We start from the raw sequence: 12,530 nt of genomic DNA, 5'->3' as shown, positions 1-12,530 counted from the left end.
GCCGCTGCGAGGGGTGACCCCAGACCGCTCCGCCGGCCCCTCGCTGACCGTTACAAGCCGCCCGAGGAGCTGGAGCGCAGCCTGGGGCGGGTGGCGGGTGGCTTCTCACGCGGCCGCGGCGCCCTTCGCCCCATCCCGCCCGCGCTGCCGCTCGCCGAGAGCGCCGGGGCCCGTGCCCCCTCCCGCGCCGCGCCGCCCGGGGCAGGTGGCAGGTCGGCCCCCGGCGCGGTCAGGTCGCGGCGCCCAGCGCACCGGGCCGGGCGGGGCCTCTCCGCCCTCACCCCATTGTTGAGGCCATCTCGGCAGTTTCCGCCCTGGCTTCGGCTCTGTCCGCGCCGCGATGGGGAAAGGGGAGGGAGCGCGGGGAGCCTCAGGGGTGCGCCGCTCCTTCCGGGACGGCGGGAGGCGGTGCCGCTCACCTGGTGCCGCCGGCGCTGGCGAGCGCCCGAGCCGCGGCCCCCCCGGCGGGAGGTGAGCGCTGGCCGCTCCGCTCCGCCCCGCTCCGTCCCGCGCGGGAACAAGGTCCCCGGCAGGCAAGCGGGCGTCGGGGGGATGGCACATGCGGTGGCCCCGGGGGCGGGCGTTCCGCGGTCGCTGCGGCGGACGGGCAAGAGAACGAGTGGTGGGGGGAGGCGGGTACCCCCGGGCGGCTCGGCGCCGAGGGGTGAGAGGAGCCTCGGCGGGCGAGGGGTACCGTGGAGGGGCAGGGCGGCGCGGTACGAGCTGCGGGAGCCTGACGTGCGAGGGCGGGCGGTGATGGAGACCCGTCCCCGGGGGCAGGGAGGGCTTCCTGGGGGTGCGGCGGAGCGGCGGGACGGTTCACATCTCCCCTTTTGTTTCTCTCCAGGGTGTTTGTGCTTCTCCGAGCCTGTCTCCCCGCCCCCGTCTCTCCCGCCCGCCCCGCCGGGACCTCTCCTCTCCGGGCGGCAGCGAAGCCGCCTCAGGGCGGGCGGCAGCAGAGGTGCTGCTGCTGGTGGGGCGCTCGCCATCCAGCCCTCCGGGAACATGGCTACCGGTGGCTACCGCAGCTCCGCGGGCAGCACCACGGACTTTCTGGAGGAGTGGAAAGCCAAGCGGGAGAAGATGCGTGCGAAGCAGGCGCCGCCGGCCCCGGGATCAGTGGCCGGCGGGGAGGCCAGGCCCGCCGGGGCAGCCGCCTCCTCCGAGCTGAACAACAACTTGCCCCCGGGCGGCCCGGCCGCGGCGCCCCCCGCCGGCGGGGCTGTCAACTGCGTCGGGCTCTCCAGCTCCGCCCTGGGTCGGGCAGCCCCCAGCAAGGAGCCGGCGCCAGCCCTCGCCGGGGTCCGCGGGGCCGAACCTGCCCCCAAGCCCCCGCCCGCCGCCGCGCCAGGCTCCCCCGAGGGCGAGGAGAAGCTGGCCGCCAAGGGAAAGAGCTCGGGCCCCAGCGCCAGGAAGGGGAAGGGGCAGATCGAGAAGAGGAAGCTGAGGGAGAAGAGGAGGTCGACAGGTGTGGTGAACATCCCGGCCGCCGAGGTGAGCCCGCGGGAGGTGGGGCGGCCGCCGCCGACCTTCAGCTCCCGCCGGGGGCGCCCGCGGGGCCCGGAGAGCATGGCGCGGGCGGGGGCTCCGACCACGGGGCAGCGGGCGGGTGAAGGGACCGGGCTGTCCTGCCCCGTCTTCCCGGGGCGAGGGGAGGCTTCCTCCCGGCGCCGGATGGAAAAGCATGGGGGCCTGCACGCAGTCATGGGGGTGTTCTGCGGTCGTGGCAGCGCGGCATCCAGACCGGCGAGGTAGTATTTAGTCCACATCGTTTAGACCTGTCATGACCCTTGACTTATGTTTTTATGTCGTCTTGTTGGCAGAGGGTAAGCTCTAGGGCTTTTGGAAGATCAGACTGAGACGTGTGCCTGTTAAAGTATGGACAGACCAATAGTAATGAAAGAAAACAGATTTATCGGCTTTGAATAGATGTTCAGGTGTAAATATTATTGAGTTTGGAATCCAAAAGAATGTCCTGCATTGGAAAAAATGTAGTGGTTTACAGAGCATTTTTTCGAAGGCAAAGGAAGATATTTTTATCATCCAACACCACCATCCTCTGTGGTTTGCTACTAGTATAAAAATCTGGCATTGATTTATACTACTCCTGGAGGAATTCAGAAGAATGATAACTGAGTCTTCAGCTTTTTTTTTGCAGTTAATAAGAAAGTCCACAGGAAACTTTGAACAAAACTGGAATTTAGTCTTCAGTTTTGCACTGACACTGATGACCACCGTCACTGTAGAAAAAACTTGTAGTTCTTCTTTTGGTTGACATAGGTTATTGTAATAACATTTGAAAGTAAGACCTTTGTTCCTGAAGCAGCAGGAGAAGGTGAAATCACTTTCTTCATACCTGAAGTCACTAATGCTATTTTTGTGATGTCCCAGGGACTTTCACAGCAGACACTTTAATGTGAGAAGATACTGGGAACTGAGGAGTGAGTTTTAGGACAATAAAAATCTTTATAATTGGTGTTTTTTGAGAATAGTGACTTGCACAGTCTTTAGTTTGACGTGAAGTGTTTTGGCATACGTCTTTAGCAGTCTTGCTTTGGAAAGTGAGGAGTACAAGTAAGTTCTTGAATTGTCTGGCTTCAGAGTGTGCAAGCTTCCTAGTCTGTGGTTGGTTTTTTTTATACAAAGCCCCCTAAATACCTGCCCTCTGTGCTTCTTTGGGAGCTCTTCAAATGCTGTATCTTTACTTCCCTAAGTGAACTAGGCCAAGCCCAGTTACAAATGGTTTTGCACATTGCAGCAAGTGCTGTACAACGTTACGTTTTAGGGGCCTCTGCTGAGTACCTCATCCCCAGTCATCACCTTTTTTTGTTAGTTTCTTGGGTTTCTTTTTGCTCTTTGAGACTACTGTCATAGTTCTTTGAACTAGTTTTCTGGTTTTCTACTTTGAAATAGTGTTCCTTGGGTTGATTTTGGGTAGTGTGGTTTGGGGTTTGGTGGTTTGTTGGTAGTTGTGGTGTGTGTTTGTTTTGTTTAACGGTTGCTCAAAATACACTTTGCTTTCCAGAACACGTTCCTTGCTTGGCAGCAATTAGAATCTCATGTGTGAATTTGCTACTGTAGTTTCTCCTGTACTGTTCAGGGTGGTTTGTTTATTAAGGTTAACATATTCAGACATTGAGAAGCAAGTTCTTACACATTCCCATATTTCTGAGGGCCCAATAACTTTGCTGCCTGTCACCATTTGTTGGCACTCCTTGGAAACTTCTTTTATCTTTATACTAATTACTTCTGAAACTAGGAATTACGCATCCTAGCACAGTTCTGAGGTCAAATTTGGATAAATGTAGATACCTGTTGTACAAGGTATTAATGGGGAAACTTGCCAGTAGTGATGTATTTTTGACTTGCATATACTTATACAAAGCTCTTTCTTTTCAGTATTTCACATTTTTTCAACGTTTTTAATCATCGCCACGTGCATTCCTAAGAATTGTTTAATTAGGGAACCCTAGATCATTCCTGAGGGTGGACAGCTTCAAAAACTATCTCCAGTGTCAAATATGAGTAACTACTTACCAGTGGATGTTTTGCAGAGCATTTACTTATACTGTCGTTCATGTTTCTATTAGTTTGCAAGAAGATATTTTAAAGCACTGATTCAGCAGGGCCAGTTAAAGTTTTTTAGACAAGAGAAGGCTGCAGTGTAGGTGGTAACTTGTTGAAATTATCTGCAATACTCTAGTTCCTTGCTGTCTTTCTCATTAGATGCTAGACGTAGCTTTACCATGCTATGCATAATGTCTTGGTGGTATCACACTACTACTTGGTAGTAAAATTTAACCACATTCCACTTGTAGCTCTCCATGGTGTGTGTTTTAAAATAGTTTTCAGGAGATTCTTTTAGAGCTTTACACAGTGTTTTATAGTCTTATTTTTTTCAAGAATATAGTTGTTCTCTAGAATGGAGTAGCCGTTTTGTGCTAAAATCTCCCTTTTATGATCATCATGTCACTGTGGTGGAGTACCATGATAAAGGAGATCATGATACTCTGAAATTAAAATGGCTCGATGTTGACAAAATGCACTCACAGATGATACAGACTGCCTAGAAGCTTCTTTGCCCAAAACAGAGTACAAAACCAGTTTTTACCCCAGAGAGGTAGGATCTAGTTTCAGTTGCAGTGCAGCTGGAGAATTTAATATTACCAAAGGTGGTGGAATAAGGAAAGTAAAAGTTTGTGTTGTCTCAGCTATCTTGAAATAGGCATGAAGAATGTTAGCAGATCTTTACTTGTTAATGATTAATTTCTCTTCTGTTTCATAGGAACGTAATAGAGCTAGGTCTGAAACAGTTCTGTGTCTTAAATCTATTTTATATTGAAGTCGGTAGAGGACAGAAGCCATAGGGGAAGCTGTGAAAACAGATGGTGACAGGTTGGAAGTAGTGGCGACACTTTGTATTTACAGGCCATTGTGATAAAAGTAAAGGCTGGTTTTCATCTGCTCAGCACTAGTGCTTAACTGAGCAAAGGTGGCTTTTGAAAATGGCTTCTGAAATATTTGCGGCTTTTTTCCTTTTCAGTGTTTGCAAAGTAGTTCTTTGATAGCTTGTTGAATCTTGAATGTTGATTTCACCCATAGATATTAAATGCTGTGGTGTTTGTTTTCTCTGCTGCTCTGTAACAGTTCTTCAGCTTGTGAAAGGTAACTAAATTGTATGCAACTATCATTGCTAGGTAAGTTTTCTTTTTTAAATATTAAGTGTTATAACCATTTTTAGCTATGTGAGAAGGTGTTCTGCAGTTTGTAGGTATTCACTTGATGTGGACATTAGGTTTTCACATTTATAGATAGCTGTGCTAGTATCTATCCAAAAAACACATAAAGTTCCTGTTACGCTACACTGACAGTGCTTTGTGAGGACCCACGTATAGGATGAGAGTTATGTTTTGTATTGTTAAAGTAATTCTTCTATCCTGCTCCAAGCAAAACAAGCTGCAGTGGTGAAAGTGCAGCTTTACTTTTGTAATTGTTTACACTGGAGATTTCTGCTGGCATAGCTGTGTGGGTAAGTTTTTTTTCTGAACCCCATCCAGGAGGATAACAGCTATTTTTGGGGTCACCATTTTAAAAAACGGTGTATATGTAATAAAAATCATGGTCCATCTAGGAAGAACAGTTACATAGCACAGTTTTATTTAGTGTGTGCTTACAGACAAGGTTTGTATTTTCACCTAACCAGATGGAAGTCATCTAAATTCAGAGGTGTTCTTCTGTTAATAATAGGGTGATGAATGATCTAAAAAGGTGTAAAGACCTCAGATCTGTGTATTTTGCACGGGAATCTGCCAGATTTGAGACACAACAGTCTCCTGACCCGTTTGTGGGAAGTAACTAACAGAGTAGGTAGAAGTGATTCAGAGGTGGAATCTGCAGAGGATGTTCAGCCAGTCTGTGTTCATCTCTTGTCTAGTTACTAACAGCAGTAAGGGTATGACTTCTTGAAACCATGCTGATGGCTTGCTGCCAGGAGTCTGCTCTGCCTCTTTAGAAGGCGCTGCAGGTGTGTGTTTGGTAGGTGTCATACCGAACAGCAGCATTGTGAGTGAGCAGAGAGCAATGAGGACTTTCTGTGGGGAAAGAGTTCCTCCTACTAGAGTAGTCCAGCATGCTGAGTCGACTGACAGAAAGTTCCTGCATTCCAATGGGAAAAGCTTAAGGAAAATTGAAATGCTGGATGTGTCAACCATAGCAATTAGTGGGTATGTTTTAGAGGAACTGAAACCCTTTTCTGAATGGCTGGAGAGTAGAAAGGAGTGGAATCCTGTGCTAGTGGTTGGACTCTTGACCAGAAGTTGCCTTTAGCAGCATCTTTCTTACTGAGTCTCTACCTAAGGATTATGTTAAATGAAAGAGGAGTTCTAGCCATTTTCCATATTAATGAGGTAGTGTCTTGGCGTTGTCTAGCATCTCTGTGCGTTTTCTTGTAAAACAAATTCCTTCTTTTTACATATGTTCGGGGGGGAAAAAATGGTCTCAGTAAGTGTTTGTTCAAAGTACTGGTGGTGGTGGGGGGAAATCCCAACTATTTCTGATGGCTGATACCATTACTATTCATGCAGAGGTACTAGTGTTAGAATGGGAGCCTGAAATGTGCTTATTTGACCTGGATGACTGTTCATGATGTTAGGCCATCCTCTTGCTTGCTTTGCCTGGTGAACACATTCATCTTCCAGTTCCATTTATGGTTCTTCCTTCAGACATGGCAGGGTGAAAGGATCAAAACAAGCCTTTTCAGATTCTGATAAAAGGGTTCTGTTGAGATGGTTTACATCTAGTCTGTTTTGCTGTTGATGCCTTTGTGAAATCTGATGTTGTCTGAGCCTGTGGGCAGTACTTGTTCAAAAGGCTTTTTTCATTGGTTTTTTTTTTTTTTTTTTTACTATCTTTTTTAGCATGATAAGCTTATATTCCTGCTTTTTTAAGAGAATGTGTTAATATCCTGACACTTAGCTAGGTGAGGGAAGTTATTTGGTCAAATAAATCACATAATAAACTTTGAAGTCTGGAAAGTTTTCAATTCCAGAATCTTTGTAGGAGCTTCTAAATTCCTGTGTGTGCGTCTTCCAAATCTGGGGTCTCTGTGCTGTAGGCATAAAGCTGTTTTGGAATCAGGCTGGGCAGTACAGTAGTTTTCTGGTGGAGAAGATAGATGGAAGTTGTGTAATTTCTCTTCAAAGTGATGTGGCTTTCTTCTTGATTAATTTAATAAAGCTGTTTTTGTAGAGAAACTGAGTGTAGATTAGTACCTATAGCTGGAATTCACAGGACTCTACCAGAAAGTACTGATTCTTTTATGTACTTAGTTCTTTTTAATTCCTGCATTCGTTCCTACTGGAATGGGAAGGACGGTGATGGAAAAACGTCAGAAGCCGTTAATTTTCCCTCTAATTCTTTTGACTTTGCATGTATCTGTAAGTGCAATTTTGGGAAGGTTGGTTTTTAAAATTATTTTTTAATAGTTGGGTATAATTGGAAAACATTATTGTGTGGTTGGTTGGTTTCGCTCCCCTTTTTTGGGGGTGAGTCATCTGAAACGATACAGTTAGTAGGCAGAAAATAAACGCAATATAAGTAAAGTATTTCCTCTTCTGTTAAGTGCTGAATTCTACAGCAAGTAAGAAGAGTATTTAGTTTAGGTTGTAATTGGTGGTTGAAATCTTGTTGATGTTCAGCCTTGCCAGTTACTGCCTTTTCTTACTTGTCTGTCATGTAGCCAATAACCCTAAATAAATGTAGGTGTTGGTTGACTGAAGTGTTTCTTTGCGTGATTTCTAGGGTATTTCTCTAGTACTCAAGACTGAAGCACCGTCTGTCCCACTGCTGTTTGTTCCTAAAGCCTACTTAAAAGACAAGATAATCTGAAAGAAGAATATACTGTGGGGTCCAGAGTAGAAACAGCCTTTCAACTGTCCATTTGTCTACTTTTACACTGAAATAAACATGAAGCATCTTTCCAGTGCAAATAAGGTGACTTCAGTCTTACTGAGAATCATGGGAGGGAACTCTTGATGTGACCAGTTATTTCACTGAAGAGAATGCACAACTAAGTATTGCTAAAAATTACTTATCTGACTTGTTTTTTTTTTCCTTTGAGAATTTGTATGTAGCTTTACTGTAACAAGTAATTGCTTTGGAAATATTTAATTGTTATTGTTCTACAAAATGCGTTAGTCTAGCTTGAATGATAGGTAGTTGGTTTCCTACAAATCGCAAAGAAACTTCTGCTGCTTTGGCCATTTAGAAACTAGTAGCTCAGGCATATAAATGAAAATAACTTTGAGTTAATTTCAAGAGATTTAAACTCGTATCCTAAATATGAAGACTAATATTGTGAGGTTATATGTAGCTGAAACTTCATCACAAGAGATGGGTGTGGACAGCATGCTCTGGGGTCTGATCATGTCTTTAAAGCTGGATGCTAAAGAGTTTTCAGCATTGGTGTATTATACATGGTAGTGTAAATAGACACAGAATCATAACAGCAATATAGATTGGATCTCTGAAAAAGTTGTCCAGTCCAATACTCTGATGTTTTGATCAGTTTTTGTTCTGGGGCAGTTTTGATCAGTTTTCTTAGGGTCTTTCCTAGTAAAGTATGAATATATTCAGCCTGTTGAGGCTGGTGTAAATAGCAGCTCTACCTTGCAGCCTTTTAACCAGTCCCTACCAGTTTGGTGTCAGCTGTAAACTTTCTTAGAGTACCTTCCGTTGCAGGTTGTTAGTAAAGGTGTTGTGTATTATTGGCACTAATATCAGCCCCTGAGGGGTGTCACTTACTGTCTGCCAGTGGAAGTTTATAATACTGATTTCCACCTTTTGAGCCTGAAGATGCAGTATTCCAGCACCTGACAGTACATTTTGGTGGGCCATATTTAACCAGCTTGGCTTTAAAGATACAACAGGGAGAGCGAGTCAAAGACCCTTCTTCGTCCTTGAAGGAAATTGTCAAAGTTTCTACAGTTGCTGGTGCAGAAAGCTCTCATATGAAAGCTGTGTATGCTAATACAGCTGCATTGTTAAAGTTGTTTATGTGAGGGAAAATGTTTAGGTTTTTTCTGGTTTCTTTTTGGTAGTGGAAGTGCTGGAAAATTGCTTTTTTCAAGGCAGCAGGACAAAAGAGTAGTTTGAAAGATGACAAGAGGTCAGTCCATCTTGTTGCTGTGTTGTATTTCTCAGGTAGATGAAGCCATTAATACTTTGCAAGAAAAATACTGCTGAAAACTTGTGGTATGTTGATATTTTTAACTATTTCATATTTACACAATATTAGGAAACCCTAAACTTTATAACATGTTAGTGGAACTGCTCTGAGTGATGAATAATAAGTTGGTGCTTTGACTTCATTCTCCAGTTGAATCCACCTTTGCTATCTCATCTTCTGTAACACTTATTTAGAACTGTCTTCTGAAGGTAATGGGTTTAAATAGCAGTCTCGGGTATTTTTAATAGTGTTTTCATAAGTAAGTTCTAATATTCATACTGTGGAGGAAATAATAAGGAGTAAATTGTGAGGGTTAAATAAAAAGAAGTGCTGCAAAGCTGCTGCTTCTATAACCTCAACATTTGGAACTGTAATTTCTTCAAAATGCCTTCATGACTTTGGGGATCCTGATTCATCCCACCTGAATGTTCAGAACTAGTTACTGAGAGACTCATTTATTGAACGCATTAGGAAGGAGGTGATTGGAGTAAATGATGGAATATAAAATATATTTTAAACCAAAATTAGACTTCTGTGTTTCTGTACTAGAAGGATCTAATTATAGATTGGATGCATTTTAGACTTCCTCATTTTGACTTTGCCCATTTCTGGTGAAACTCTGCTGATACTGGTTCTTAGCTTCCAAAGCTAAAAGTAAATTAGTCTGTGTTTATTTCTTTACTGTGGGTTCAGTAGGCTGAAGAATACTCCCTCAAAAAAAGGGAGAAGGACATTTTTAATACGAGTGAGACATTTCTGTCTAGACTGGGAGCTGTGAAATATTTGTAATTTATGCCTTTATAACAATATCTTCTATTTGTAAGAACTACTTTTGTAAATTACTAATTAAAAAATGGCTTAAAAAGTAAAACAACTCTACTGAGTTGCACAGATGTAACTTTCTCTGAGGATACAAGAGAATAGAAACCATGAATGGATTAATTTCCGCAGTCATTTATAAACCACCAGAAGCCTTGTGAATTATTTTATAATGTCTCCAGACTTGCATTATAACTTTCCAGCAGCCTGTTTGTTCTTTGAATGTATTATATCCCAGATGTGTTACTTTCAAAAGATCCAAGCCAAAAAAAAAAAAGCCCCAACACAAAACCCCCCAAAACAAATAATCCTCCACCTCCTATGTGAGAGAAGCAAAAATCCATCCCCTGAAAACCACCCAGCTCTTGACTTTACCTTACCCTATTTCAGTTTTGCTTTATGCAACTTGAATATTCATGTATCTCTGATAGCAGCTGCCTTTGAGCAGATCTGTGTCTGCCAGTTTAAAAAAATCCGAAAACAAACCAAATTGTGGATCAGAAATGCAGTTTCTGTATATCCCAGTAAGAGCTGGTGGGAAATAGATTACTTTTTCACAAGGAAAGGTTAAAACAAATCCCATCCAAACTCTAAATTAAATATGATAATATGAATTAATGTGCGAAATACTGGCACAAACTTCTGGTGCTTCTTACTTCATTGCATCTCTGGGGCATAGTTGTTTTCTAAATCCCTCCAATAGCTCAAAGTGTGCAGGGGACTTCTGGGAAGGTCACTGTTAAGTGTTCAGTTCCACACAAGTCTGCACTGATTTCTTAAAACTGTCTGGTTTGTGAACTCGTGTATGTTTTTCTCTATTTTTTTTTTATTTTAAGTCTGAGTTGTGTATTTAAAGACTTTCCAATTGGAAGACTGTAGGTGGATGACTATTTCCCGTGCTTCACAAGGTCATGGGAAATTAAAATAAAAGCCACAAACCCTGATGTTTTATTTCAGGATTTTACTGTATTTGATCTGCTTGAATGTTGTTAGGAGGAATAGGATGGAGCATTTAGGCTTTTTATTCCAAGCCTGCAAATGTCAGATTCTGAAGTGTAATTAAGGTTGGAAGGAGCCTCAGGAGGTCTTTCATCCAGCATGGTTGCTCAGGGCTTTATCCAGTCAGGTCTTCAAAACCCTCTGAGGATGAAGACAGCACAGCCTATTTGAGCGACCCTTCCTGTACTTGACTGTCCCTACAATGAAACTATGTTCTCTTTTGGTCAGAACTTCTTTCCTTTAAATTTGTGTCCACTGCCTCCTGCCACGGGCTGCTGGAAGGAGCCTAGCTCTATACTTGGTGGCTGTGGTACTTCGCCTTGTTCTGTGCAAGTGTGTGAACTTTTAGATTTTTTTGTGGCTCACCTGTTGAAGAAGGTGGTTCATCTGATGTAAAACTTGGCTTAAGCCACTGTGGAACCATACCTGAAGATGAGGGGGTTTTGCTGGTCCTTTCACATACGCATGTTCCCCTGTGGACTTCTGGTTTTGGAAGAAAAATTCATACAGATAGATTGAGAAATTTTTTATATGCTCTTCTGTTTTGTTTGAGGTATGGCCCCTGACTTCAAGTAAGAAGGTCTGGATCCTCGTCATACAAGTTCTTGTGCAGTCAAGTTCATGTGACCTCACTAACCAGCTCCTTTAAGTTCACCAAAATTGGTAATAAGGGTGGGCTTTTGAAATAAGTATCTTGACGAAGACCTTTAAAATGGAAACCTAATTATCCAAACCAACCACATGTGGTTTTCAGTACAGCTATTCTGTAAAACCTGCTCTTCTGTAATGTCATCTTCAGTTACCAAAAGCCAGTCTCTTTCTCGTTTAGTAATTCAGATAAGAAGTCTATGTGTTACAACACTGGAAGTTTTTCTACCAGATAAACAGTTGTCTTGAGCTTAAAAATGTTGCCATTTGTTGTTCTTGTATATTTTATCTTTTCCTATATTTTGTTCTGGGGAGAGAAAGGAGAAAATTATTCAAGCATTGCCACTGGCTGTTACAATTTCTTTAGCTTGTATGTAAAAGTTGCTAAGTGTAGAGACTGAGGCTCCTGTGTTTACAAATTGTATGTGGGTAAAGGCTAGGTAAAAAGCTAGCTCCTAATGATTGAAATGGTGGCAAAATAAACAAATGCAATATTCATTCTTGAGTGGGTCACTAATTTAAGATCATTTCTTAATAGCTTACATAGTGCTTTTTGTCTTGTTTTACCTCCTCTTTCAAGCCAGCAGCACTAAAGGAAATTAAGCTGACCTACTTGTTTTATAATTGGAAAGGATATATAAATTTTTAACACTGAATGCTAAAGTAGCAAATGAGAAATGAGTTACTTGCAGTTTGCAGGGGGTGGGGTGGGGAGTGTTATCCTCTTCAGTATTTAGGTACATATTTGCATATTAAAGGTTTTGGGGTTTTTTTAGATTAACAAACAGAAAAGTGTTATGCTCCCCCTTTTTTTAAGAATGTTGTTTTTCTGGCCAGGAATATGAAGCATTTAAATATAATATGTTTTTCCCGCATTTAAAAAATAAGTATATTCTTCAAGATTTTTTGTGTTTATGAAAGACTAGCTTTATGGCAGAGTTTATGAGGTAGTATTCTGGTACCATGAAGCACATGATTAAACGAACCTAACTTCAAAAAAGCTCTTAAAACAACACTGTACTGTGAGTAGCAATTTAGAAATAGTGCTAAGAACTATTAGTCTGTTCTCAGAGCTCTTAGAACTAATTTAATCTGAATAATTCTTTAGAGATACAATGAACAGACCAGTCAGTGATGTGAAGTATAATCTCAGTTTCTTCCATAAACCCATTTTTTTGTCATTGGAGGTTAGACTAGGAATTCTTCATTATTACTTTTGATCAATTAAGCAATGCTTTGCCAAGCCAGAACTATGCCAGTCTCTTACTAGCTTTAGTTTGTCCTAAGTTTGGCAGCAGTTGTGATTGTAGTCTGTGTCCCAGAGAGTTAATAATGGATT

General features: G+C 43.1%; 1 protein-coding gene across 8 annotated transcripts in view; it reads left to right on the top strand.

Annotated features, from left to right (window-relative positions):
• Positions 1-12,530, top strand: part of PAWR (pro-apoptotic WT1 regulator) — an 82,418-nt gene that overhangs the window by 84 nt on the left and 69,804 nt on the right. The window contains exons 1-3 of one of the 8 annotated variants that reach the window (XM_065669412.1): positions 551-607; positions 848-1,494; positions 11,097-11,637. In XM_065669412.1, coding sequence (XP_065525484.1) covers positions 553-607; positions 848-1,494; positions 11,097-11,192 — 798 coding nt within the window. In that variant the 5' untranslated portion in view covers positions 551-552 and the 3' untranslated portion in view covers positions 11,193-11,637. The other 7 variants (XM_065669379.1, XM_065669373.1, XM_065669416.1 and 4 more) reach the window with 7 other exon arrangements.

Source organism: Lathamus discolor, chromosome 1, assembly GCF_037157495.1.
Source record: "Lathamus discolor isolate bLatDis1 chromosome 1, bLatDis1.hap1, whole genome shotgun sequence".
NCBI lineage: Eukaryota > Metazoa > Chordata > Aves > Psittaciformes > Psittacidae > Lathamus > Lathamus discolor.
Note: the sequence above shows the minus strand (reverse complement) of the source record. Positions and strands in the feature narration are given on the sequence as shown.